This window comes from Petromyzon marinus, chromosome 29 (genome assembly GCF_048934315.1).
Source record: "Petromyzon marinus isolate PM22_M1 ecotype Great Lakes invasive population chromosome 29, UKy_Petmar_22M1.pri1.0, whole genome shotgun sequence".
NCBI classification, from domain to species: Eukaryota; Metazoa; Chordata; class Hyperoartia; order Petromyzontiformes; family Petromyzontidae; genus Petromyzon; species Petromyzon marinus.
In genome coordinates, this window is record NC_133695.1 from 4689165 (window position 1) to 4715946 (window position 26782).

General features: G+C 44.8%; 2 protein-coding genes across 4 annotated transcripts in view; one reads left to right on the forward strand and one right to left on the reverse strand.

The window, feature by feature from the left end:
• The window catches only part of AXL (AXL receptor tyrosine kinase), a 68926-nt gene extending 53468 nt beyond the window's left edge, over positions 1-15458 (reverse strand). Inside the window, exons 1-2 of one of the 2 annotated variants that reach the window (XM_032962876.2) lie at positions 14708-15458; positions 6857-7067 (exon numbers count right to left, since the gene is read on the reverse strand). In XM_032962876.2, coding sequence (XP_032818767.2) covers positions 6857-7067; positions 14708-14795 — 299 coding nt within the window. In that variant the 5' untranslated portion in view covers positions 14796-15458. The remainder of the gene's footprint in view (positions 1-6856; positions 7068-14707) is intronic. The other variant, XM_032962875.2, reaches the window with a different exon arrangement.
• Positions 15459-17178: 1720 nt separating this feature from the next.
• Positions 17179-26782, forward strand: part of KNTC1 (kinetochore associated 1) — a 73976-nt gene continuing 64372 nt past the window's right edge. The window contains exons 1-10 of one of the 2 annotated variants that reach the window (XM_076070486.1): positions 17179-17761; positions 20815-20952; positions 21041-21161; positions 22235-22350; positions 22820-22898; positions 23382-23459; positions 24223-24257; positions 24463-24573; positions 25770-25863; positions 26459-26517. In XM_076070486.1, coding sequence (XP_075926601.1) covers positions 20824-20952; positions 21041-21161; positions 22235-22350; positions 22820-22898; positions 23382-23459; positions 24223-24257; positions 24463-24573; positions 25770-25863; positions 26459-26517 — 822 coding nt within the window. In that variant the 5' untranslated portion in view covers positions 17179-17761; positions 20815-20823. The remainder of the gene's footprint in view (positions 17762-20814; positions 20953-21040; positions 21162-22234; positions 22351-22819; positions 22899-23381; positions 23460-24222; positions 24258-24462; positions 24574-25769; positions 25864-26458; positions 26518-26782) is intronic. The other variant, XM_076070485.1, reaches the window with a different exon arrangement.

The following is a 26782-nucleotide window of genomic DNA, read 5'->3' on the forward strand; positions in this document are numbered from 1 at the left end:
ATTGATAGACATGCCTCTCTTTTTCTTTAAAAACTAAAATGAGTTGACACGGTTAGGGTGCATAGCTGTTTGAAGAAGTAAAATACATTTTGTGGCAATTCGTGGAATGTCAGCGTGTTCTCTCCGTTTCAGTCACAGATCACGGCACCTTTCAAGCGCCGTGAACTGAGATTTACCGCAACCCTTACCACACCTGCGGGGAACATACCGGCTCGGATTAAAACCACAGAGGCTTAGCCTCGTTGATACGTTAATCAATAAACTACTTTAAAATGAATAAGTGAGTGTAAAAAAAAAGGAATCAACTGGACCAAAAATGCAAAGATTTATTCCCTAATCCAGAAATCAATCCGCTGCTCGAGAAGAGTTGTAAAGCTCGCAAAGCAGAGCTAAAGTCGGTTTTTTTTATCGCAGTTAATAAAAGTAAATTGGGCGCGGCGGTCGGTGCAATGCACTGAACCCGCCACCCCGCCCGGTTCGATTCCCGGCCACGGCTGACATGAGTGGCTAGGGACGTTCGCCCCCTTTCACAAACCGGCAGCGAGCAGCGAGGCGAGCTACAGCCTAACGACCCCCGGTGCGTGGCACGTTGTCGGGAGGCTTTCATGCGAAGGGGCAAATCTGTGCGCGTGTTTTGTTTGTTTGACAGTTTTTGTGTACGTTTGTCCAAAAAAAAATAAAACCTCATCCTCGACCACTCCACCAAAGTGAGGGGTCGTTTTAGAAGCTCGCGTTATGGAGTTCATGCCAACGGGGTTAAGGCAACGACCAAACCAAAATTTACATTTGATCCAATAATTTTGGATAATTCTGCTTATCATTTACATTCGCCCGGTTCATGATACGAGTCACACAGTGGAAAGGCCAGCACCATTGTGGGGGGGGGGGGGGGGTATGGGATTGTGTAAGGGAGCGGGGCAGACGTAAAATTTCAATGGGTTCAACAGGTTTCGGACCCGCTCGTACTAAACACCAGTTTTTATTATTGTTATTATCGTTTTAAAATGTTTATGCAGTTCCACCCCCCCCCACCCCCCTCTCTCTTTGAAGGTCAGTGCTGACAGAGTGCATTGACAATTAATTTACTCATATAAATGGTTTACTGTTGAGAATAGTAAGCGTGGCGAGAACGGACGGTGGCCGGTGGGTGAGAAGAAACGATGTCGCGGCAGCCAACGGAGGAAACGCGCCCGAGATCACGTCCGCCGCGGAGATGGAGCAATGAGATCCCACTCGTTTGCAGGAGCGACGTGGATTTTTACGTCGCAGGACCGTGCGTGATGGTGATGACTTTGGGTCGCCTTCATCCAGCAGATGATGGTGGTGGTGATGATGATGATGATGGAGGAAGTTTAGGTTTGAAGGCTACTTTGTTTAGCCAGGTGAGAACTTAAAGAGACCAGGGGTACAAGCCTCACTTGCGAGAGTGAGCCAGGGTTGCCAGAATGCCAAATTTTTTTTTTAAACAAAGCAGAGCACAGAGCGACCGAAATAAACAGAAATTAAGACCTTAAAATAAAATGTATATAAACAAAGCAACAAAAATGTGTGTTGCAGATGAAACAACTACCACTGCGAGTGACAAACAAACCGAAAACGCGACGGTCGGTCACAGTTGGAAGAAGAGACCGCGACGTTGCCAGCGTGGCGGACACAAGCCCATTCATCGGGAGTGCTCGCTCGAAGAGACCGCGGGGGTAAATTGTTCACGAGCACACAGCGGCCCGGCTGAATTAGCATTTTGTGCACGACGGCTTGGCTGGGTCAAAACAAGGCACGGATCGCCGACCCAGAAAGGACCGCAAGAGCGTCTCCGAATTGGCACTGACGGGGTGCCAATTACTAAAGCGTAGTTTTGCGGAACGCAGGCCCAGAGACCCAAAATAACACAAGCGGCTAGCGACAAAGACAGCGTCGACTGGAGGTGTAATTGATGAAGAGTGAATACGTTTCTTTTGTTGAGCGAGGTTGTCATTATCAGAGCTTGGGGGAAAGAAACTAAGGGAGGGAATTCCAAAGTGGAGCGGTGGGCTGGAACCGGCGGAAAGTGAAGTGAGGCGATCCGCAGTGTGGCAGTGCGGTGAGTGGGATGAGTGAGAGTGTGAATGGGTGAGTTAGTAAATGAATGAGTGGGTGAAGGGGTGAGTTGGTGAGTGGGTGGGTGGGTGAGTTGTTATGACCTACAGTGTGGTGGATGAGACAAAACAATCAGTCTTGTAGACATGGCCCTCAAAGTGGGTGGAGGAATAAATTTTAACCTGGCGCAGTGAGGCAGGAGCTGGGTGCTCCACTCCAGCTATGGCAGCGGTATTCCAACTTTGGCCAAATTCATGATTTGTACCATCGCAATCATTGTTCGGAGTTACAGAAGAAGTAACAAAAATGGAAGACATTCACCAAAACCGCTGCACATGGGAGGAAAACTAATTTACGAATTGGCGACGTTTCGGGTAGTGGCCTTTCTCCACAGCAGGCCAATTGTGCATTGGTTGATCTTTTGTTTGCAGTGCCTGCGCGTCCGCTGCCAGCGCGGTGCCACAACCCTCCCTGCACAGAGCTAAGGATGGCTTTGGCATGGAAGACAAAGCCGAGGGCCTCTGCGCGAAGGAGCTCGCTGCAATCAAGAGGGCGGCTGGCAGTGAAGGCAGCTTCGCAGGCAATGTGACGCAACACGGCAGGCTGCTGTGTTCCGGCATGACTGCCCCCTCCCCCCCAATGCCCCAAACCACCACCAACGGTTTGGAGTAGCACAAGCCAAATTTCCACTTCTGCAGGAAATACTGAGCCCAACTCATAACTCAACCGCGTGCCTCCTTACTGTCGCCGTTCGTGCCAACTGTTTGGTTTTAGCCGTTGTGTAATGATATTCCGTTCTTATGGTCACTGCTACTGCTCCCACTGTGACACTCATACAAGTGTAATGACAGTAGAGTCAACCTACTGTGTGAGTGGACTAGTGGCCACGGGAGGTAATGACAGGAGAGTCAACCTACTGTGTGAGTGGACTAGTGGCCACGGGAGGTAATGACAGGAGAGTCAAACCTACGGTGTGAGTGGACTAGTGGCCACAGGAGGTGATGACAGTAGAGTCAACCTACGGTGTGAGTGGACTAGTGGCCACGGGAGGTAATGACAGGGGAGTCAACCTACGCTGTGAGTGGACTAGTGGCCACGGGAGGTAATGACAGGGGAGTCAACCGACTGTGTGAGTGGACTGGTGGCCACGGGAGGTAATGACAGGGGAGTCAACCTACTGTGTGAGTGGACTAGTGGCAACGGGAGGTAATGACAGGAGAGTCAACCTACTGTGTGAGTGGACTAGTGGCCACGGGAGGTAATGACAGGAGAGTCAAACCTACGGTGAGTGGACTAGTGGCCACGGGAGGTAATGACAGGAGAGTCAACCTACTGTGTGAGTGGACTAGTCGTCACGGGAGGTAATGACAGGAGAGTCAAACCTACGGTGTGAGTGGACTAGTGGCCACGGGAGGTAATGACAGGGGAGTCAACCTACGGTGTAAGTGGACTGGTGGCCACGGGAGGTAATGACAGGGGAGTCAACCTACGGTGTGAGTGGACTAGTGGCAACGGGAGGTAATGACAGGAGAGTCAACCTACTGTGCGAGTGGACTAGTGGCCACGGGAGGTAATGACAGGAGAGTCAACCTACGGTGTGAGTGGACTAGTGGCCACGGAAGGTAATGACAGGGGAGTCAACCGACTGTGTGAGTGGACTGGTGGCCACGGGAGGTAATGACAGGGGAGTCAACCAACGGTGTGAGTGGACTAGTGGCAACGGGAGGTAATGACAGGAGAGTCAACCTACTGTGTGAGTGGACTAGTGGCCACGGGAGATAATGACAGGAGAGTCAAACCTACGGTGTGAGTGGACTAGTGGCCACGGGAGGTAATGACAGGAGAGTCAACCTACTGTGTGAGTGGACTAGTGGCCACGGGAGGTAATGACAGGAGAGCCAAACCTACGGTGTGAGTGGACTAGTGGCCACGGGAGGTAATGACAGGGGAGTCAAACCTACGGTGTGAGTGGACTAGTGGCTATGGGAGGTAATGACAGGAGAGTCAAACCTACGGTGTGAGTGGACTAGTGGCCACGGGAGGTAATGACAGGATAGTCAACCTACTGTGTGAGTGGACAAGAGCCGCAACGCTCAATAAATGACGTCACGAAGCGGCTGTTCTCGACACTGCAAAGGCAAAGCTAAAAGTGCAGCCATGCGATTGCTTGCTCACGCCACTGCTGGCAAAAAAGGGCCTCCAATACTGGCATCTCGAGAGCCGATCTACTGGGTAATTGGCCTGCTCTTCCACACTGGCCAAATGTCGCGGAAGAGGTCCGAGCACCCACACTGTATCCCACCACACGCGACCTGCCAATTAACTAATGGAGACACTCTAATAACCATTGGCTATGTTGCTCACCTCCATTAGTGATTTATTCTTGATTTTCTGTATACTGGTAGAGCTTCACCAATATCCGTCATGTTCTATCAACTGTTGTACAGATGCCTTTTATGGTCCTGTGTTAGTTGTAATGAATTGCGATGACGATGTAATCGTAAATTGTAATTCAAGATAGCAATGCTGCTGTCACTATAACTGACCCATGTTTTGGCTGTCCGTCCACGTTCCATCTCATTTGTGCATGAGCTGAACTCATCCGCTCTCCTTCCTCGTGGCTGTATTGTCCCCCTTCAACGGTCTCGTCTTTCGGCAGTCATCATCCTTTCTCGCCATGAAGTTGTGCTCTGCCCAAGCCCACTTGCATTCCATTTACAGAAAACTCAACACGTCCGTAATTATCACCGTGGCCTTAAAAGGGGAAGAAATATATAACAGGCGACGTTTCGGCAAATGGCCCTTTTGCATGGCACAAAAATCAATGCGCGTGATAAGCCACTTTCTTGAGCTATCATTTGTAGCCAGGTCGCTTCTGAAAAAGAGCCATAAAGCTCAGTGGGACTTACCTGGTAAAATTAAAAACATTTTCATTTCGTTGCTATATTTTTCCTTTAAAGGCCAGTGTTATAGACGAATGCATTGAGTTTATTTGTGTTGTTGTTGCTACTTGTGTTATTGCACCACTGCCAACCCAAGCAGCAGCCAGCAGCGTCACCAAATGTATGTGTTTACATTCACGTGCAGTGGATGCAGCATGCCTGATTTGCATTGGCTGCCTCGTCAGGTGGAGAGCCAGTTTTACCAACCGCAAAGGAATGACGGCGATGAAGGCCCGACGGAAGCGAAAACACCCTGCGCCTACGACCAGATCACTCGGAACGTGCCCGATCTCGTCAGATCTCCAAAGCCAAGCTGGCTTTGAGCCTGGCTAGTTGTTTAAGTTGCGAGACCGCTGTGCAATAAATCAGGTGTCGTGAGCTGCTGCATGGGCTACGCTTATTTTTACTCTGGTTTCTATCTGCCTCGTTGATCTATTTTATTGTATGTTATTGATTTTGTAAGTTTGGTCACCCAGGTCACTCTTGCAAACGAGACTCCATCCCGATCTCTTGAATAATCACCCGGGGCAAACGAGATCAACTGCAAACTTACCTTGTCACAGCAGGGCCGTGCTGACAAAACCACTCTGGTATCGTACAAACTGTGCCCTAACGCCCATGTTCCACATCTTCACCGACCCGCACTGCCCAGCATGGTGAAGTTTAATCAAACAATCAGCACAACTCGCGCAGCATAGCCTTCATCCGGTAGTGGATCGACCATAGGGGCTGTGCATTTACAAGTACATAAACGGAGACTGGAATGAATTGAGCAAAAATAAAACAGAACAACAACAACAGCATTGTCATTTTTTTGGTGACAAGCCACCGATGAGGCTTGCCTCCGTAAACTCAATTACTCCGTGTTCTTTTTGTACGTCGTTTAATTAAAGTGTGACTAAACGAGATTGAGTCAGAAAGCATTAACGTGTTCGTGGGGGCTTTTTGTTCTGGCCCCTGTATCATGCTGAGCTCCAATACTCCCACCCACCTTGACCAACGCGAGACCCAGCCAAGACCGAGTGGAGACCAGGGGTTTATCCGTGGCTTGTGCGGGGGGGGGGCGCTTGGGTGGGGGGGGGATGTCGCGAGGGGGTTGGCAATGATGGGGGCACCGGGCTTGGCACGCGATGGCATGGAATGAGAGTGCAAGGTTGCTGCAAAGCTTTGAGTAATCCTGTTTACTGGCAAGGGGCACCCTCATCATGTAAAAAAAAACAACCCAATCCCGAATCGCTTACAGTACTGATCTAATTTAACTTAATTGACCGTTTGTATATGAGTGATGACAACTACTAATAAAGAGGGATGGAAGGATGGAGCGGTGGTTAGAATCTGAAACTTTATTTATACTGGAGGAATCTCATGAGTTATAAAGCCATTTTTTCACAGATGTCCAGGAGGGGCGGACCAGAAAGTTCCAAGAACGAACAATACAAACACACAATAGGAGTGAAAAGTATAAGGTAAGCATAACACAAATACAAAATGTACTTTGCCAGGTAAAGCCTACTGAGCTATTAGCTTCTTTTCAGAAGAGACTTGGCCACGAATTTACTTATTTATATTTTTATCAGGCAAGGCCCACTGAGCTATATACAACTATTTTGCAAATAGCTCAACGAAGTGGCTCATCATGTGGAAATTTATACCAGCCAAAAACAATCAAAATAATCTGAACGCAAAAACAGACAGACACACTGACAGACGGATGGACAGAGCCACGGCATGAATGCTCTCAACCGTCATTGGAAAACGTTCCAAATGCTGAAAAACCAGGGCAGGGCAAACAGTGAAGGCAATGAGGCGGGCGGGCACCGGGTGAGAACATCTCTTACTTGAGCACCACCTGCAGCCGCTCGCGTCCGTCGCTGCCGAAGCGCGTGAACTCGCGCACGGAGACGTGATCGCTCAGAACGTCGCCCAAGTCGACGCCGTCACGCAGCCACACCACGTCCATCCGGCGGTCGCCCTCCACCGAGCAGGTCAGCTCGGCCGACGCGCCCACCGACGCCGTCAGGTTCATCGGGCTGCGCTGGATCGACAGCGCTGGATGGGAGAGAAGGTTGGGGTTGGGGTTGGGGGGGCAGGGGGAGTCATTGGTTAGGTGAGAAGAAAGGGGGCAGAGAGAGGGAGTGTGGGACGGGGGGCAGCAGACGGAGGGGGCAAAGGTCACAGGGGAGAGTCGAGGGAATTGGAAGATGAAGATAACGATGTGAGCCACGTGGAGTTGAGGATGTTTTAGGATGATGTTTTTAAACGCTAGTCCTCCAGATCCCCACCACAGTACACTGTCATCTTCATCGCTATCAGCCATGATCTATCCACTGCTGGATGAACGACTTCCCAAGTTGTTGCCATCTCTCACGGCCCCGAGATGAAACGATGGATGGAGCAATATGAACACAGACCCTGGGGGAACACAGGCTCTGCTGGTTACACAAATCAGTCTGAAGACAACTGTCATAACACGTCACAAAAAGTAAACAGGAAAAAAAAATCCATCGTTGTAATCATTTACGCTGAACAAAACCAACGTCAGCAAGACTAGAAAGCGAATGCCAAAGTTGTAAAGAAACAGATGTGTGCAATTCACCTGGGCCACTTGTAGGGCTTGTAAAGGGGTCAGCTTGACCACACAGTCTAGAAGATTGCTTTATTTATCAATTCATTACGTTCGTGCAAAAATGCGCAGCCGAGTATATTGCGCAGACGGTTTTGACACTCGGCTTTCCCTGCCACGGTTCGCGAGCAATCTCGCATGGTAACCCACGAGCACCACCAGCAGCAGTAGCAGCAGCGGCTAACAAAACAAATTGCCCCTCAACCCCCAGAAAATAATGAACAACACCCGGAACGTGTCCGATCTCGTCGCATCTCAGAAGCTTCAAGCAGGCTTTAGTGCCTGGCTAGGGCTTGCAAGGACTCATGCTAAGACGGACGTTTTGCTGAAGATGCCACCCAGCCGATCAGAATGAGACGACCAAATCGCCAAATGACAAACACCTCATAACCAAATCGCCCTGGATGTGCCCGATCTCATCGCATCTGGGAAGCTAAGCAGGGTCTTTAAAAAAAAATGTGTAGACAGTGCTTTCAGGTTGGGTGGCCACCATGCATGCCATGTTGTCATAGTCTGCTCCGGGATGGCCACGTGGTGGGCAACAGAGGGCTAGTGCAGCAAAATGTACTGTTGCAATGCTCTATGCTCGCTAAGCATATACGCTCCCCACATTTTCAACCAACCCGCACTGGCCGGCATGGTCGGTGAAGTACGGCCAAGCGACCTCGGCGACCCGCACGGCATGGGGAGGGGCTTTCACGCAGCGGCGGGTCGGCAAAAGGGCCGTGCGCACGCGTACATTGTGTACAACAACAGCAATCGTCCTGTTGGCACGGGTAGAGTTGCCCACGATTCGGCACTTTCAGCGTGCAGCAATCACATTTTGTAGCCAACCGGTGTGGTAACGGGGTGTTCTCGTGCAATGGCCGATAAGGGCTGCTGCCCCATTATGAGAGTCGTCACCCTCTGTGCTCTTTGGTCTGTGATGAGTCCAAGTGTGAGTGCAGGAGATCAAGTGATCGTTGAAAGCGCGAGTCAAAGTGTTTTCAACCGCAAGCGAAGAGCCAGCTGTTTCGCACGTGCACGCTAATCGTCTTGGACATGTGTCCCGCGAGACATTTCACGCGTGTGGCATTTGAACATCGATCCGTGAGCGCGCTACAGTCGTCCCTGGTGGCCACGTCACCCTGAATGGGGTGGCCATCGTCCAGTGGTGGAGTCACAGAGGGTTGTACTTTCATTTCTCCACAACCGCTTTTTGTGCTTAGTTTGTTGTCCTTTCCTCGCGCCTACGATCAGCACGGTCAACTATGTATGGCGCGAAAGAAGTCCAACATACAGTACATACATGTTTCGCTCATATTGTTCTATATGTATATAATACGATACGAGTGGTGGTTATTTGTTATTATACCGACTGTTGAGAAAAGTCAGTGGGCTAGGGCAGGACACGTCGCCAGAAGAGATGATGGTTGATGGACGAGTCTGGTGAGAGAATAGCAGCCAGTGGATGGAACACACCCAAGAGGAAGACCGTTGCGGAGATGAGACGATCGGCTAACTTCCCTCGAGAAAACACGGCAACAATCACTGGCGGGGGCTGGGGACCTGGGTTCGAACCCAGGTTTCTCAGCTGTGGCGGCCCTGACCTCTGAGCCAATCCGATGACCTCTCGCAATGCATTACTGCTTACCTGACGTTTGACCAAGTGATACACCGAGTATACCTCACAAATATAATCAGTCGAGATTGTAGCCTATAGTAAACCAAACACGCCCGTGGACACACAGCATAGCAGCCTTTAAATATTAACTCACGCACCCTTAAATACAAACTTATCTCTTTCATTTGGATTTTCAAAAGTCAATAGTCAAAGTGATTTCTTGCTCAAATGAGCATTGAGGAGGTGCTTTTCTCCTATTTGCAGCCCTGAGCCAGTGGTGGAAATTCCACATTTCTATGGCGGGGGGGGGGGGGGGTGAGGTATGTCTGTCCATGGAACCACCACTGTTTGGCTCTGGACTACTGCACTGCATAAACAGACCAAATTGAAAGCTGCTAGACTGGAAGGCAGGGGGTTGGTAACTTTTTCCCCGACTGAGGGCCGAATAGGACTTTAACAAATACCTTTGGTGGGGGGGACCACACACCAGCACACACGCTCAGCGGCTCCTGTCACCGTAGGAGGCCCTGGCAGTGACGGAAGTGAGCGAACGCAGCGCTGAAATTCGAAACACAGTGTTGTTGCCAGGTCGAAAAAAGTGAACCCTCCAGTACCCGATTAGCGAGGCTAAGAAGCTTGCGGTGAAGGATTAGTGGCCGTGGGCCGTTTCGATGTGGTAGGCCTCACGTGCCCACGGTCCGTATGATATTAAATTGTGGGGCTCCCCGAGCCTTACATTTCCCACAACACTCGTGGGCAACCACTCCGTAACACATCCGAAACATCTGATGGCAAGAACAGGGCATAGACCTCTAATCGCGGGTCGAATACAAATGTGGATCTATATCGTGTATATAATTGTGACCGCATCTCATGATGCTGCACAGAAACAGTGGGGTCTTTAATTTTGCAGAGAGGCAGCTAGTCATAGGCAGAGAGGGAAAAAAAACTAAGTTTCGAGCCTTGACACTACCTTATTTATACAGCATGAAAGGAATTCGCAAATGAAAAATAACAAACCTTTTTTAACCGATATTTTATTCCCCTCATGACCATTGTGTAACAAGAGAAACTGAGACTGGGGTACGTGGTGTTGGCATTTATCAGCAACACCATGGCCACTTTCTACACTCGCCAATATACTACAATGAGCATAACACAACCGTGAAATGTCAAAGTTTGAGTCCCACGGGGGTGGAAAAAAAAAGCTTTATTTGTCACTCACATTTCTTTTCTCCATTTCACAAACCAATTACCAACTCAAGGGTCATAGGTGGTACACAGGTAATCATCAACACCACAGGTACCTGATGACCTTCGGTCGGAATGCACGATAATATCTATTCGAAAAAAAATATCATCACCCGGCAATAATACATATCGCTTTGGCTCTGGCTACGAGTGATAGGCTCTACTCTAGGCCACCAGCGACACAAGACTAAAAGCGACGGGGCTCACAAACTAACATATGCATGGGGAAGTAAAGTTTCCTAAACTATAGATTCACGATTATGATTATGGTGCTAACGCAAGTAGCAAGCGATATCCAAACTGGTTCCACCCCCACGCACTTCCTCTTGTCAATCCGCATTGACCAACGTGGTGAGGTATGGTTAAACAACCCCGACGACCGGCGGAAAGTGGAATTCCTATTTATTTTCCTCACGTAGAAGAATCACGATGGCCATGAGGACACTAACAGCAGCAGCAGCAGCAAGTGGAAATCTTAAATTTTGATTTAAAGCTTTCGTGACTGCAGTAATTCATATTCTTAGCTCTTTCGGTAAAGTCACGTTGAAATTTTTGTTTTATATATATTTTATTATTTTATTGTTTCCCTTCAACGTGACTTTACCGAAAGAGCTAAGAATAAGTGAACATTTTGTTTTGTTGTTGTAACTTGCCGATCTGTGCCCTACTAGACATTTGTGAAAAAGAGCTTCACAGCTCATCGGATTCCTCAAGGATAAACAAAGATTCTGAACTGGCACTACCCTCCCATTCCCACATCCGTAATGCGTAACCTGCACTGACTGGCATGGTGAAGTATGGTCAAACAACCTCCACGATCGGCCGACACAGCATGTGGGGGGAGGCCTTCATCCAGCAGTGGATTCACTTAGGTGCCATAAATTATATTATTGCATTCCGCCACGTCACTGCTTCTGCGTCACCTATAGCCGTGAAGAACAGACTTTGGCAATCGTGACAAAGTGCACGAGTATTGAATACCACATTGTTGCATTATATTACACACATTAGTGCATAAGTAACATTTATTTGTGTTTGTTCTTGGAGGGTTTGTCCGTTATTCTAATCGGTAACAATTCACATTGCAATCTAAAAAAAAACACATTCATACGGAAATAATTGTATAATGTAATTCTCATCCAGCCCCATGTCAACGAGTGCAGCCTCCGACTCTTATCCGCTATCTGTTGGTGTCCACATTTGCGTGTTATGAAGGACCATTGCACGATAAGTCACCTGTTATAGTACACTATCATTTCCTGTTATGGCGGGGTTTTTGACGAAGGCATTGAGGGATGTTTAGTTGTTGTTTGTGCAAAGTGCATGGATCCATAGCCGTCAACCCATACGGTTTAGGGGCCGTCCATAAATGACGTCACGCGATTTTGGACGCTTTTTTGACCCCCCCCCCTCTCTCGTCACACGGCGTCACAAAAAGTCAGACCCCCTCCTCAAATATGACGTCACAAAGCTCAGCCCCCCCCGTCCCCCGAAAAATAAAACATGCTTCAAATCGCTTTAAACTATTGTCATTGTAGTAGTGCGTATTTGATGTGGCGCTGCATTCTGATGTTGTAGGAGAAAGCATTTATTAAAAAGTCTATTTAATTAAGTAGAACGTGTTGTCTACATTTATTAAAGTTGCGTATTTTGATGTGACGTCACATTTCTCAAACCCCCCCCCCTCGTCGCACATCGTCACAAATGTCTGAACCCCCCCCCCCCCTAGGTGCGTGACGTCATTTATGGACGGCCCCTTACCTGTATTCCTGAACAGGGAAATTTTATTCAGGTCTATACGGCGTACAGCCGTTTCAACAACATGGACAATACATAATTGTCTCTTTGTCCTCCTCCATTGTGATGAGACTTTGTAGGATGAAAGTTGAGATTTATAAGGGGCACGTGGGTTACCAATAAGGTCTGAATTGGTCTGTAATAAGGTAGGCAGCGCTGATAAGGGGTTAACAGGTTTGTGAATCATTTCCCGTGACTGTTGAAAGGCACAGGTATGCTTCTTAGCTGAGCTTAGGGGCCGTCCATAAATGACGTCACGCACCTGGGGGGGGGGGGTCAGACATTTGTGACGATGTGTGACGAAGGGGGGGGGTGAGAAATGTGACGTCACATAAAAATGGGAAACTTTAAATAAATATATAATTGTTATAACAACACTAATTGTTATAACAATACTCCTACAACATCAGAGTGCAGCGCCACATCAAATACGCACTACTACAATGACAATAGTTTAAAGCGATTTGAAGCATGTTTTATATGGTTTTGGGGGGGGGGCAGAGCTTTGTGACGTCATATTTGAGGGGGGTCTGACTTTTTGTGACGCCGTGTGACTAGGGGGGGGGGGGTCAAAAATCGTCCAAAATCGCGTGACGTCATTTATGGACGGCCCCTAATACAGTACAGTGTATATTTCCGTACAGACGGTCCCGGCACACCACATTGATGATACCTCTCGTTATGGCTTTGGCTACCAGTAACGCGCCGACTCCAGGCTACCATCGAGATCGCAAAAAATTATTAGTCCTGCCCGGATGTGTGTGTGTATATATGGGTGTTGTATTAAACGATTCCATTAATTGTCGCCACTCAGATCCAAGATTCTGGTTCTTGAGCTGATTGTTATGGTTTACGTTGCAGTGCAGCGACCGCGTGAGAACCGTGGCAATGCAACGCGATACGTACGGATCGCATCGTGAAAAATTCGTGCGTACAAAAAATGAGGCCGAGGAACAATCGGAGGTGTCTTGCCGGAGGGACACAACTGGGAAAACACAACACGTTGTTGTGCAGATACCTCGGGAAGTTATTGAAGGCGGATCGGGATCAAACTTACGACAGTAATGAGGTGGCTGTGCGAGTTTGGGTGCTTTTGGAAACCTGAACTGGTTAATATAAAGTAATACACCAATATGCCTAAAGAAGAAGGTTTTTAAATCAGTGGACGGTACCTAACATTTTATGACTCGGACCAGGGCCAGTTCTGACACTACTCGCCACTCTGCGTTTGTAGTCGTGGCCAGGAATTGAACTCGGTCGCTCAGTTTATCACTCAAAACGCTGAATACAGGGACACCACCCTAGATTCTCTGCGCGTCTATCCGCGGTTTAAAAATTTCCATTGTAAGATTTAAAAAAAAATATTGTGACAAATCAAATAAATGTGTAGCCAATAGAGAACAAAAAGTATTTTTTTTAAATATATATCGCAGGCAACAACATTACAGCGAAGTTATTTTCAAAGTTTGACTGAATATAAGCGCAAGCCAAAACACCGTACAAAGTGACGTACAACAGAATAAAACTCGTCGATAGCATTCCGGCCTCAAAAGAAAAATATATAATAGGCGACGTTTCGGGCAATGGCCCCTCTTCAAAGAACATTGTGCGTGCGATGAAGAAGAGCCATTTCAAGACAACTGTTATATACAACGCAGTGTAGTATTATGTTTGGATTTATTTCCTATAATTGTGCCTGGGCACTACTGTCAACGCAGCAGCATCACCAAATTACGTTTAATCACTCACACCAGGTTTGCTGAATCAATTAAAATAATTGTAGGGAGTGACACAGCTGAAAAACATGCACTGTATACCTTGGGGCAACTATTAAAGGCGAATTAGAATAAAATAAAATGCCAGGTTAATTAGACAACAAGTTATACGTGGGCTTTCACGGCCAATATTATGATTCATAATTCGTTTATTTCGCGTTGTATCGCGTAGGTATAATGCCAATAATTTGGAACGATTGGCTACGTGACAACTTTATCTCATTGTCTTTGTCAGGTGGCGGAGGGTAAAGTTGAAAATTGTCATTATAGCTACACAATGATATAACCCAAAAAAATCAAAATCATGAATCCGAGAATAAATATTTCATATAATTACTAAAGAGCTTTTGAAGAGGCGAGGGACAAAATAAGTGTTTTGTTGTAAAACTGAATTTGATACTAATTTGATGATATAAGTAGCAGTGTCATTCCCTGCGTGCTTCATCTCCATACTGTTGTTGTTCAACTTGTGTATAATTTTCTCCATCGGTGTGCACAGATTTACGTTTCATAAGGCAACACGCGCATCCCGGCGTCTTTTAGTCCTCCGCACCTGCGATTAGCACGGCTGGCTGCGTACGGTGCGAAAGAACTTCAACGTACATACAAGGAAAGTGTAAGCTCAAGACATCACTCTTACCTTCAGTCGAGAAGACAGCGCTCAACAAGAACAGGGCCACCACTCCGACAAACTTTAAGTTGCATCTTGCGACCGAAGCTTGCTCCATCCTTCAGTTCACTTTCTCCCATTCACCGAGAATCCAGCACGCTCTTGCACGGAATTAATCAACAACCTGTCCTGCGCAGAGACTCATCCACCGCTCTAAAAAAAAAGTTTGTTGGAACAAAATCAGAACATTGCTTTCTCTGCTTTAAATCGACACAAGGTCCATTCAGCTACAGCCTACGCGCATGATACAAAGCTCATCGCAGCTTGAGAAACTCGAACGACTTAAAAAAACCCACGCAGGAATTTGCACAACACGCTATGGGTTATTTTTCGCCTTATTTGTATCGACAGTATTTGCCAGCCTTTTTGTTGTATTTAAGTTGTACGAGAGCTGAATTTAAAGCGAGTTGGCAAAAGACCGACGCTTCTAGATTTCGCTGGACGATAACTTGACCACGAGACATTCAACTACTGCAAGACCTCCTTCGCATAAGAGACCATGATATGGACTGAGCGACCGGTATCGGCAAACAGGTCTCCCTCTTCCACGGTGTTTACTTTTGTTGAATCAACCGAGGCCGGGGGGAGGGAGCTTTTGTTCCTTTTGCTCGTTTCAGTCCATCGAATCACCACTCTCTGAATGGTCGGTGCCGTATCCGGCCGGCGGCTGGGTGAACAGGGAGAGAGAGAGAGAGTGGAGGCTGGATTTTGTGAGAGATGGGCGGGACATTGAAGAGGTGTAGGAGGAGGGGGGATCCTACAGCATGGATTAAGAGAGGGAGTGGTGGTGGTGGGTGAGTGGTGGTGGTTCTTGTTGTTGTTGTGGTTGGTGGGTGGGTTGCGTTCAAAGTTTTCATTGAAAAAAAAAGTATTGGGGGTTTAAATCGCTGCAGTTGAGCGCCACCTGACGGCTATTTTGAGGATTTTCGATTGCAATCGGCGTGCAACTCTATTGCGGAATATTCTCGCTTTTAAAAGTGAAAATTAGAGACGCAAGTCATCTGTGGGACCTTTTTTGCCAGTATCAAAATGTTGGGGGGGGGGGGGGGGGGGAGGCTGTACCCTTCCTGGCAATAAAACAGGTGTTAAGATGTCCAAACACCAAATATATGGGGCCGTCCATAAATGACGTCACGCGATTTTGGCCGATTTTGACCCCCCCCTCCCCCATCTTCACGCGGCGTCACAAAAAGTCAGACCCCCCTCAAATATGACGTCACAAAACTCTGCCCCCCTCCCCTAAAAAAACATTTCCATTTTGAAAATAAAACTTGCTTCAAATCACTTTAAACTATTGTCGTTGTAGTGCGTATTTAATGTGGCGCTGCGCTCTGATGTTGTAGGAGAAAACATTTATTAAAAAAGGAGGCGTTGGAAAGCTGAAATTTAGCATAAAATACACTTTAAAATATTCAACGTCTAACTAAAACTGCAGATGTTCAGAATTTTATATTGAAATTCTCTTATAATTATAAAATATTAAAAGTAATTATAATTGTAAAAAAATACTTTGTAGTAGAACGAAGCAAAATGGAGAGTACAATTATAACAATCACATATTCATTCCACAAAATGAAAAGCCCTGGTAGAATCATTAGAATCAAAATGTTTAATAACAATCATTTTAAAAAATTACAAAATGTATGCTTCTCCAAATTTAAATGATCAAATGGTTAATAATGAAAATTAATAAAAATTAGTGTTGTTTTAACAATTTTATTGTTTATATTTATTTAAAGTTGCGCATTCTGATGTGACGTGAAATTAAATACGCACTACAATGACAATAGTTTAAAGGGATTTGAAGCATGTTTTATTTTCAAAATGTAAATAATGTATGGTTTTTGGGGGGGAGGGGCAGATCTTTGTGACGTCATATTTGAGGGCGGTGTGACTTTTTGTGACACCGTGTGACGAGCGGCGGAGGGGGGAGGGTCAAAAATCGGCCAAAATTGCGTGACGTCATTTATGGACGGCCCCTTAAACATTTATTTATTTTATAAAAAGAAGGGAATCTTAAAATTGAGCGGTTTCCGATAGGTACGTCTTTAAATATAAGAAGTTGAATCAATTCGTCAAGACTTTTTTTATGGGAAAATACATTTTTTTCCAAAGTAGTTATTTATAGTGTCTGATTGTAGATATATATTTTTTTTAAAATGTGTTACACAAAAAAAAACCCACATCAGGTAAATTGTGACATTTATTGAGGCGAACAAGAAAGGCTTTAGATTTGAAGCTTTTCGTGACTGCAAGGATTTCATACTCTTTGGTTTTATTCGGTAAAGTCGCGTAGATAAAAGAAAACAAAATAAAAAAAATAAAATAAAAAATTAAAGGAAATAAAATAAAACAAAATAAAAGAAAATAATTATTTTATTTTACTTTACCGAATAAAACCAAAGAGTAAGAAAGGCTTGTTTGTGTGTATGTTTGTTATGTTATCAGCATTAATGAACCTTATGGCGGCACCCCGGGGGGGTCCCAGAAGCCCCCCCCCCCCCCCGGCTCTCGCATAAACTGCGTTGTGACGTCATTTTACGTCTGCTGAAGACGATCGACGCGGCGATCTGTCCTTCTCGACGAGCTCTACACGATGCGCTAATCAACGTTGTGTTTATGACTGCGGGAATTTTGGCAACGGCAAGGTGCTTGGTTGAAGAAACGAGAGGATTGATTTCTGGTGCAGCCGCGGCGTTGACGTTGCGCGGCGCGTGACGACGGAGTCGCCAAAAATAAATACAATTAATAACCATTTTGACTTTCGTTCATGGCGGGGACCCCCGGGGTCTCTCCATCCATAAAGGTTAATTTAATAAACTTGGCACATTAATCGCCTTTGTGCACGGGCACAGCGCCACAGACTCGCGGTCGCCGCCTTTTTTTCCCCGCCAAATTTCGAGTGCGAGAACCCCCCCGCTGCGTTTGGGCGTTTCGAGACGAATCGCCGGCGTCTTTTTTTACCACAATATTAAAAGTTTTTTTTTGTGTTTGTGTGTGCGCTCCTCACTTAACGCCGCGAAGGTAAGTGATGCTGTCGTCCTTCCCAAGTTTGCGTTCACACTTTTATATATTTTAAACAAAACTGTGAGGGGAGTTGTTTTTTTGCGAGTTGCTACAGTCCGTACTGTACCGCGTAGGCGGTTGTATCGCTCGGTAGCTCTCCGCCCAGTATAAACGTGATACTTGTTGTGATCGTATATTGTATTACTTGACGTGTTTTTTAGCATTGTGAAAGTACAGCCGTCTATCTTTGTGCCCTCGGAGTGGTTTTTGTTGTGTGGTGTGTGGGCAGACTTGGCCCCGTCGTAGTAACGCGGAGTTTTCGTCACTGGTTTAAGACCGCCGGCTAACGCCGCTCATCACGACATCGGGACGCTTGAGCTGTTGAATGATTGGACTAAGTTATATATATTTTAACGACGATAGTACGTTGTTGACATACGAGTCGTGCGGCAATATCAATTGTAACTGTACATCGCTCCCACGTCTATGCTCCCTGCTCCATGCATTCATCAACCCGCACTGACCAGCATGGTGAAGTATGGTCAAATAACCCCCACGTCTGATGAGGCGTGGCGGCCGTCATCCAGCAGTGGATTGACAACAGGGCCCCGTACACGTCTTGCACATTAACGACGGAGCGGCGTTACTGATTGATGTTAGTGATCCTTGCCTCATGATATTCATGTAACTCGGATTGGCTTTGTATACAATACCTATTGGCAAATTGTGTGCTGCTTAAGGGACGTCCATAAATGACGTCACGCGATTTTTGACCCCCCCCCTCGTCACACGGCGTCACAAAAAGTCAGACCCCCCCCTCAAATATGACGTCACAAAGCTCTGCCCTCCCCGCCAAAAAAATATAAAACATGCTTCAAATCGCTTTAAACTATTGTCATTGTAGTGCGTATTTAATGTGCCGCTGCACTCTGATGTTATCGGAGAAAACGTATTAAAAAGTATATTTAATTAAGTAGAACGTGTTTTATACAAAGAACCAAGAATATAATAGAACGTGTTTATATTTAAAGTTGCGCATTTTGATGTGCCGTCACATTTCTCAAACCTCCCCCCCGTCACACATCGTCACAAATGTCTGACCCCCCCCTAGGTGCGTGACGTCATTTATGGACGGTTCCTTAGCAGACTTCGACTTTGCTGTGCTTGCATGCAATTCACGTTACTAGGACACTCATTTTATCGTCACACTGCAGGACACTCCTGAAAGTGTATTCAATAATTATATATAGATTAGTAACAAACAGCCCCTTTACCAGTTCACTGCTGTCAGTAATGTGGGTGTTTGTGACTATACTTCACCACGCTGGTCATCGGTGGTTTGTGAAGGTGGTACCCAAGAACACTGATGTTAGCAATAATGTAGTTTTTTTTGGGTTAGATCGCCTAAATATGAATGTGTCATTAAACCCGCCACCACAATATCCATATTGTTATGGATATAATCCATATTATTATGGATGAAATTGGTCGCCAAAGCCTACGTGTTAAACTGATGTTAGCCGTGGCCCAGAATTGAACTTGAGTGACCGGGTTCTACACCAAACAATGTGCGCCCCGAATTCATTTTCTCCTCATGCCCTAATTCACCCCCAGTTCTTCAGGTGAAAATCAGTCACAGAATAAACACGTAATTACTGGATCAGCCAAGGTCCATCCATTGCTGAAGGCATCAAGCCATTACATTCAGAGTGATAACTACCTCGCCTGGTATACAGGAAGTTGTGCGTTCGATCCCGACCCTGACGTCTGCTGTATGTTTGGAGTTGCATGCTCTGCCCGTGGTCGCGTGGATTTTTCTCCGTGTCCTCCGGTTTTTCCCTCCACGTTTAGAAACTTGCTTTTAGAGCATTTTGGCTGCTATATATTTCCACACGATGATAAGCCACTTCGTTGAGCTATCGTCTGTGCCTGGATAATTTCTGAACAATGGCAAAATATCTCGGTAAGCCTTACCTGGTTAAATAAAAATACAGTGAAACCTTGGATTGCGAGCATAATTCGTTCCGGAAACGTGCTCGTAATTCAAAGCACTCGTATATCAAAGAAATAATGGAAAATATTTTTTCAAATTTTCTTGCTGTGGTTTTCACACCTGATGATGATTGCTTGTGTTGCAGTCGAAACGTCGTGAGAATTTAATTGTTTTATATTTTTATTATTTTATTGTTTCCCTTCTACATGACTTTATCGAAAGAACCAAGAATATAAATAATGGAAACTCATATGATTCGTTCCACAACCCAAAAATACTGTATTCATATAAAAATGATTAATACAAAATACCTTTTCATATTTTTATGATTTAAAATTAATATAAAGTAAACATATTTATTAATTACATTAAATCGTGGCTGGTGTGAGGGAGACGAGAGATAGGAGAGGAGGAGGAGGGTTATTGTGTAGGACGACTTTCACTTGTAGTACAGTTACTAAAGAACAGTCACTACACTTGGACACAAAATAAAGAAATGCTTTACGCACACACGTGGTCACAACACTATAGTACTGTAGTATACAGTATGCTCGCACGGATGTTGACTATACGAGTGAGGCATGCCGACTGAGACCCAGCATGGGAGATGATTACCCACAATCCCGCAGCGAGAGAGAGAGAAGAACCATTGGCTCAGTTGTGATCACGTGACGCTCGGCAGACGTACTGCTCGTATTGCAAGACATCGCTCGTTTATCAAATTATGATTTATTTAAACATTTTGCTCGTCTTGCAAAACACTCGCAGACCAAGTTACTCGCAATCCAAGGTTTCACTGCAGTTTAGTTTACTTGAATCGAAGACCGTTTAGCTTCTTATCACATACATTTATGTCTGTAAATTATCCTTGAAATTCGTCGGGAACAGATTGATCGAAAATTAAAGGCCAACAAAGGCACATGGGCAAGCATGGTTTAGAAAGGGTTGCTCTACCATCGACCACACGCTATCAATTGCAGTCTGCACTAAATATATCAAAGGACGTCTTCAGGGGTGGGGTGTGTGGGGGTGTGCAAGTTGCGTTGGTGCAACGATGCATTGTCATGATTGTGGACAGGCTGGCACAATGTGGACGGAGGTGGAGTTCCTGTCCGAAGAACAATCTGGCACTCGCCTGGGCTGCGGTTCCAGTCAGGAACGTGGGAATGCCCTCTACCAGATCGACACATTGCTCAAGGTGTCCCCCTCCGAGAAGGTAATGTGTACTGAGAGAAGCCTTTCTTTATACATAAAATGACAAAGGCATATAACACCTCAGTAACACTTTGCATGTGCTTTTACAGGTCCTCACCAGCCCACGTGTTTGGCTGCAGAGTAGCAGTGCTGGTTTTATTCTAGCAGTCGACAGCACCGTCACCCTATTCAGCAGAAATAAGCTGTCTCTGATACTTCAGCTGCAGTTCGGTAAGTGGTTGCGGGCCACGTTCACAGTTCTTTGAAGATACCTTGCTACACTGCCAATCATAATCATTGTCACGGATGCCTAAATCACTCGGCATGTACCTGATCTCATCAGATATAGGAAGCCAAGCAGGTTCCAGTCTTTGAGAGCACTCCTCACAGCAGGTGTTACAGGCTGCTGTGCACTGATTTGTGTGGCTAAGTATGGTCAAGTAACCCCTACGAACTGCACAGCATCGGGAGACCCTCATCCCAGCAGTGAATTGACAGACGGCTGTATGTGTACATATATAATTTACCTTGGTAACATAAGCCATATTGATCTGTGCACCTATTCTCAGTTGACAATTTTCAACAGGATCTCAAATGACTGGTTATTGATGCATTTCACTATTTTCACTTTTGTTTGATGCTTTGTCGTGGTAATTTTCCAAAGGTCGACATCATTCACAGAAATGGCATTTCAGGAGAAATGGCACTTTGAAGGTTAATGCTTGAGTTAACATTTCGGCATTCCACCCTAAATGCTTATTAATCATTCTTTTTCAGAGGTTGCTGAGTTGCTCAGAGGTCAATGTTTTCAGCTGGCACCACAGAACCTGGGGTTTGATCCAGACAGCCGCCTCTGATTAAATCTAGTTTTCCTCTATATTAAGTTGATGGTTTTGGCCCAGTCACCAATGAATGCAAATAGATTAACGACATTAAATTATTATTTTTTGTCCAAAACTTGAGTGAATACTAGCGCTAAGAATTTAAAACAATTGCGTTTCAATCATGTGACAAAGCTTACTCTCTGTGACAGGGAGGGTGTAAAAGTGTTGTTCCCTACTCTGTAGATTAGATATCAAAGATAATGATTTGATATTCTCTTTTGTGGGCCATTCTCCAACATGGGAGGGATGCATTGTTCTGTGAAAGGTCCGATTGGGTACTTTGTCTCACGACATGATGCCTATAGCACAATCTGGATAAAGTTGGAGGGAGGGGAATGTAACTAATTAAATAATTTGCCATCTCTTCATTCTATTTCTTAAGTGAAAACGTTTTAACAAGATGACAATGTTTGCTCACAGATTCGCCGGTGGATGTAGTGGGGCTTTGCCAGAGAGGTCACTTTCTGGTGGTGGGCGAGAGCAGTGGCCTTCTGAATCTCATCCACGTCGCCTCCCAGCGGAAGCTGATGACCAAGGTGCCGCGTGCTGCTCAAGTGCCCTCATCTTTCTGTTCCAAACACAAATCTCTCAAGGCAACAGTCAATTGGCACTTGCTGAACAAGCTATACTCTTTAGGCCAAAGGTGGGCAACCTATGGCCCATGACTTCATCTCATACGATCCACGGCCACATGATGCCTACCAGTTTGAAATGCCCTGTAAATTATATATATATCCATCGTTGCAAGCATGATAGTCACTAATCAGATACTAGAGGGCAATTTTTTCGACCCGCCATCAATTTCGCTTTGGCTTGATCAGTGGACTTCTGTCACTGCAAGAGGCTCCTTGCAATATATGTTAATGTGTGGCCCACCAAAGGTATTGAAATTCCTATTCAGCCCGCTGAAAGGAAAAGGATCCCTGTCCCTGCTTTAAATGCACCATTGTCAAAGTGTTGATTACATTAAATTTTCGTGTGACCATTTAATTTTATTTTCAACAGTCTCTTCTTCAAGGAGATCCATTGAATGGAAATGGGTTGTACATTGATCTGATACTGGAGCCAGACCCATCTCAGAATGGTAGGAGGCATGTTGTTAATGTACAGAACTGCACTATATGGAATGTATCATGTGCATAAATATATATGAGCTCACTGCCTGTGACCAATTATGTTTTTTTGTGTTATTCGCAGTAAGAATCGCAGATGCATTGTTTCTGCTCCTCAAATTATTTTTAGTACTTGAATTCCTCAAAAGGCCATGTCTAAATGTTCAAAAACTCAAGAAAGGCATACACATATTTTAAACATTTTGACTGCAGTTCTCGTTTTGATTGTATTTGTTTTTGTGGAATCCTATAACTCATGTTATTCGCTTATGTAGTTGTATTGTGTATATGACATGACGTGCCATTTGGACTATGGTTGTCAATGTATGACCTTCTAACCTTAGCTGTCTCGTACATGAATTTAAAAATATATATTAATGCTTTGGTACATGTGGTGTAGGTGGCTTGATAAAGTTGCCAAGCCTGTTGTCATGCTATGATCTGTCCACTTGCAGATGCCTACCACATGTTTCTTTTGTCGAGAAAAGGATTCTTGTGGGTGTCAAACTTGCAACTCGAGAAGCTTCAGGAAGGTAAATGTTATCGTGGGTGTTCACTAACTAACAGTGCACGACTGTCCTGGGAACGTCCTAGTCTTAAGACTCGGCGAGAAACATTGTCTTCTTCTTTGGTTCTTTCGGTAAAGTCACGTAGAATGAGAATAAAATAATAAAATAAAAATTAGACAATAAAATTCTCACGACGTTTCGGCCACAACACAAGCGGCCTTCTTCAGGTGAAAGAACAGAACTGTCGGGACGACAGCACTGACTTTACCGAAAGAACCAAAGAAGATGATTCCCTGCAGTCACGAAAGCTTTAAATCGAAATTTAACGTTGTCTTCATTATCATCTTCGCGCCGGCGGCTTTTGGCTAGCCATCGAACAAAGATGGTCACTGCATTGCACGCTTTCTGATGTGATTCTGTGCCCATCTGGAACGCCCTTCCGATATTATAAAGCCCACTGGAGCTATGCACTTTTAAATCTGGATTGAATACAAGTTCTACATACATACATCATTGTCATTAAACCTCAAATTTAAAATGGTATTTGGCCAAACACGACCATGCTAGACCCTCTTGAGAATGAGTTGAGATTTATGTTGCAAATTAAGGACATCAAGTGATGTCTTCTAACTCGTAGATCGCATTCATTGCAAAGCATTTTTGTTTCTTCCATTGTGTAATGCATACATGTTGATATGTATGAAAGGTTAATTTTGTATATGTATGCACATCTATACTTGAAATACACAATAATAATTTGAAATGTATGCGTATGTTTGTGTTTTAGCTTTGGAGACAGCAAACATGACAACTGCCAAAGAGGTAAATATTGAATTATAATTTTGTATTGCCATCTACGAAGCTGGAAATTTCTCTGAATTATTTGTATTAAACTTCGTTGTGATGAAATGTACACATTCAGGAGACAACTCTAAACTTGTATTAACCCACATTAAGTAGAACATGTACTATTGAAGATGTCAACAGTCTACTTTGGAATCCCATTCTTGTTTTTTTTCCATAACAGTGCCAAGAAAAAATGAACATAAAGTTTATTTCTACACAAGATGTTCATACGGACTACAACAGCCATGGCCTGGTCATATTACTGGATGGCAGCCCACACCTGATCATTGCCGTAAGAGCTGTATTCCTTTTTAATTAAATAACAATTTATTTGCAAAGGGTTTGTGTCATTTACGTTTCGATGAGTACAGTGGTGAGATAACATTTTTAGCGAGTTGAGTTTTACTTCAACTCAGTATTTTTTTTTAAACTTTAATTTCTTATTGGTGGCACAGTTATTAATGCAATAGCCAATAGGGGTCAAAGGTGGGAGTGCCTATTCAAATTGAAATGCATCTAATTGGATCACCCTGGATTGGATTTGCTGACCGTTTGATAGGGCTGAACACCTCTTGAATACATTGGTTGGTTGGAGTACCCCATCTTGGGTGATTTGTCCAATCTAAGATGTTGATTGCCATTTTTAAATAGACAGTACCTGATAAGATTACCGACTTTGGATATTGTATAATCTCCAATAAAATGTACGCGGTAATTAAAAAATCTAGAGATATTAATTTCTCCTTTATACATGTTTAAATTATGCTTTGCGGAGTGATTTGCTTATTAATGTGTTCCTGGAACTGTATAAAAGATCATTAACCATTGTAGTGGAGGATTATGCATTATACATTCATAAGTATCGAGTCTATTCTTTTTTTTCGATTTAAAGCTTTCGTGACTGCAGGGATTCATATTCTTGGTCCTTTCGGTAAAGTCACGTCGAACGGAAATAATAAAAAGAAAACAAAATTCTCAAATTTTCTTGCTGTGGTTTTTACACCTGATGATGATTGCTTGTGTTGCAATCGAAACGTCGTGAGAATTTTATTGTTTTATTATTTCCCTTCTGCGTGACTTTACGAAAAGATCCAAGACTGAGTCTATTCTTAATAAAAAATAAATACGTAGCATTTTATTCCATAAGACTATGGGACATGTAAACCAATAGTTTTGATCACTTTTCATGCCGAAGCCAATACTGATGGAAAACATTTGTCCAGAAAAGCGATTCTCAATTCCAGTACTCGTGACCCCCCCCCATGGTACAGCATTCTGTGATTACCAACTATCAGGTGAATGCGGTGTGCAGTGGCTTGGCATATTAATAGAAAAGATTGGTTATCCTAAAACGGTGGACCGCGTAGGTCTAGAAGTCTGATGAGGCTGCTGAACTAAAATCTTATATTATTGTGGAGGGGCAGATACTTGCCTGTTAACTTATCTAAGGAGTTGTTGCCTTTTATTTCTCAAACAATTTCTAAGCAGGGCAAAGGTGACATGGTGCTGTCAGAGTGGAAATTGCACACTGCGGCACAGCAAGCCTCCATGCTGAGGGCAGTGGATGGACATTTCGTGAATGGTAACCATGTGCAGTATTTTTTTTCACATACATTCCTCTTTTAACGTCCAGTCACCCACGAGGTGGCGGGTAACAGTGGCGCAGTTGTTGGTGCATTTTTCTAAAAGCCCGTCAACACAAGTTTCGATTTTTGGCCATGGCTAACAGTAGGCAGGTGATTTGTAAAGCAGTCCTGAGCCGCCACTTCACCAACCCGCACTGACCAACGTGGTAAAGTATCGTAAAATATCCCCCACGACCGACTTAGTGTGGAGGAAGCCTTCAGCAATGGATTGTAATGATTCCACTAGGTGGCATCAATGCCAGATGTGTAAACGAAGAACATGCAAAACTGTGCTGTGTTTTACCTCACATGAGAGGAAGAAAAACATTTATAAAATGTTCAGTGTATCCATTGGCCAATGTTTAACTGTAATTAAATAAGTGAATGCATTTGAGGCCACAAAAGGAGGAATATATTTTGTTATCTCAAAATAGATGCCAGCGTGAGCATCTTCATTAGGTTTTTCATGCGTATTTTTGTAATGACCAAAGGCCGTAGTGCGTGTGCCACTTTTAATGTTTTGCTTTCTATCCTTCCTTTGCAAATGCTTAGGTACTGGCATCCAGAAGTGCCTTGGATTCAACAACTTCATCTTCACGTTGGACAACAACGTACGTTACTTTATTCTCGCGGGTAATTGGTTGGCTTGCACTTCAGGAGCCATGCCGAGAGCCATTTCTCTTGTGTGAATTTAAATTTATGGAGGAATGTAAGACTGAAATTCGACATTCAGGGCGAGGAATTGATTTGGTATGAACTGTGGGCGTTGAAGCTCTGAACTGGTGGCTTTGGTTTAGGTCTCGTGTGTTTCAGAGGCACACGTGTTTCCTGTTGCTGCATGTTTATTAAATGCATTAATGTTGAGAACACGAATAC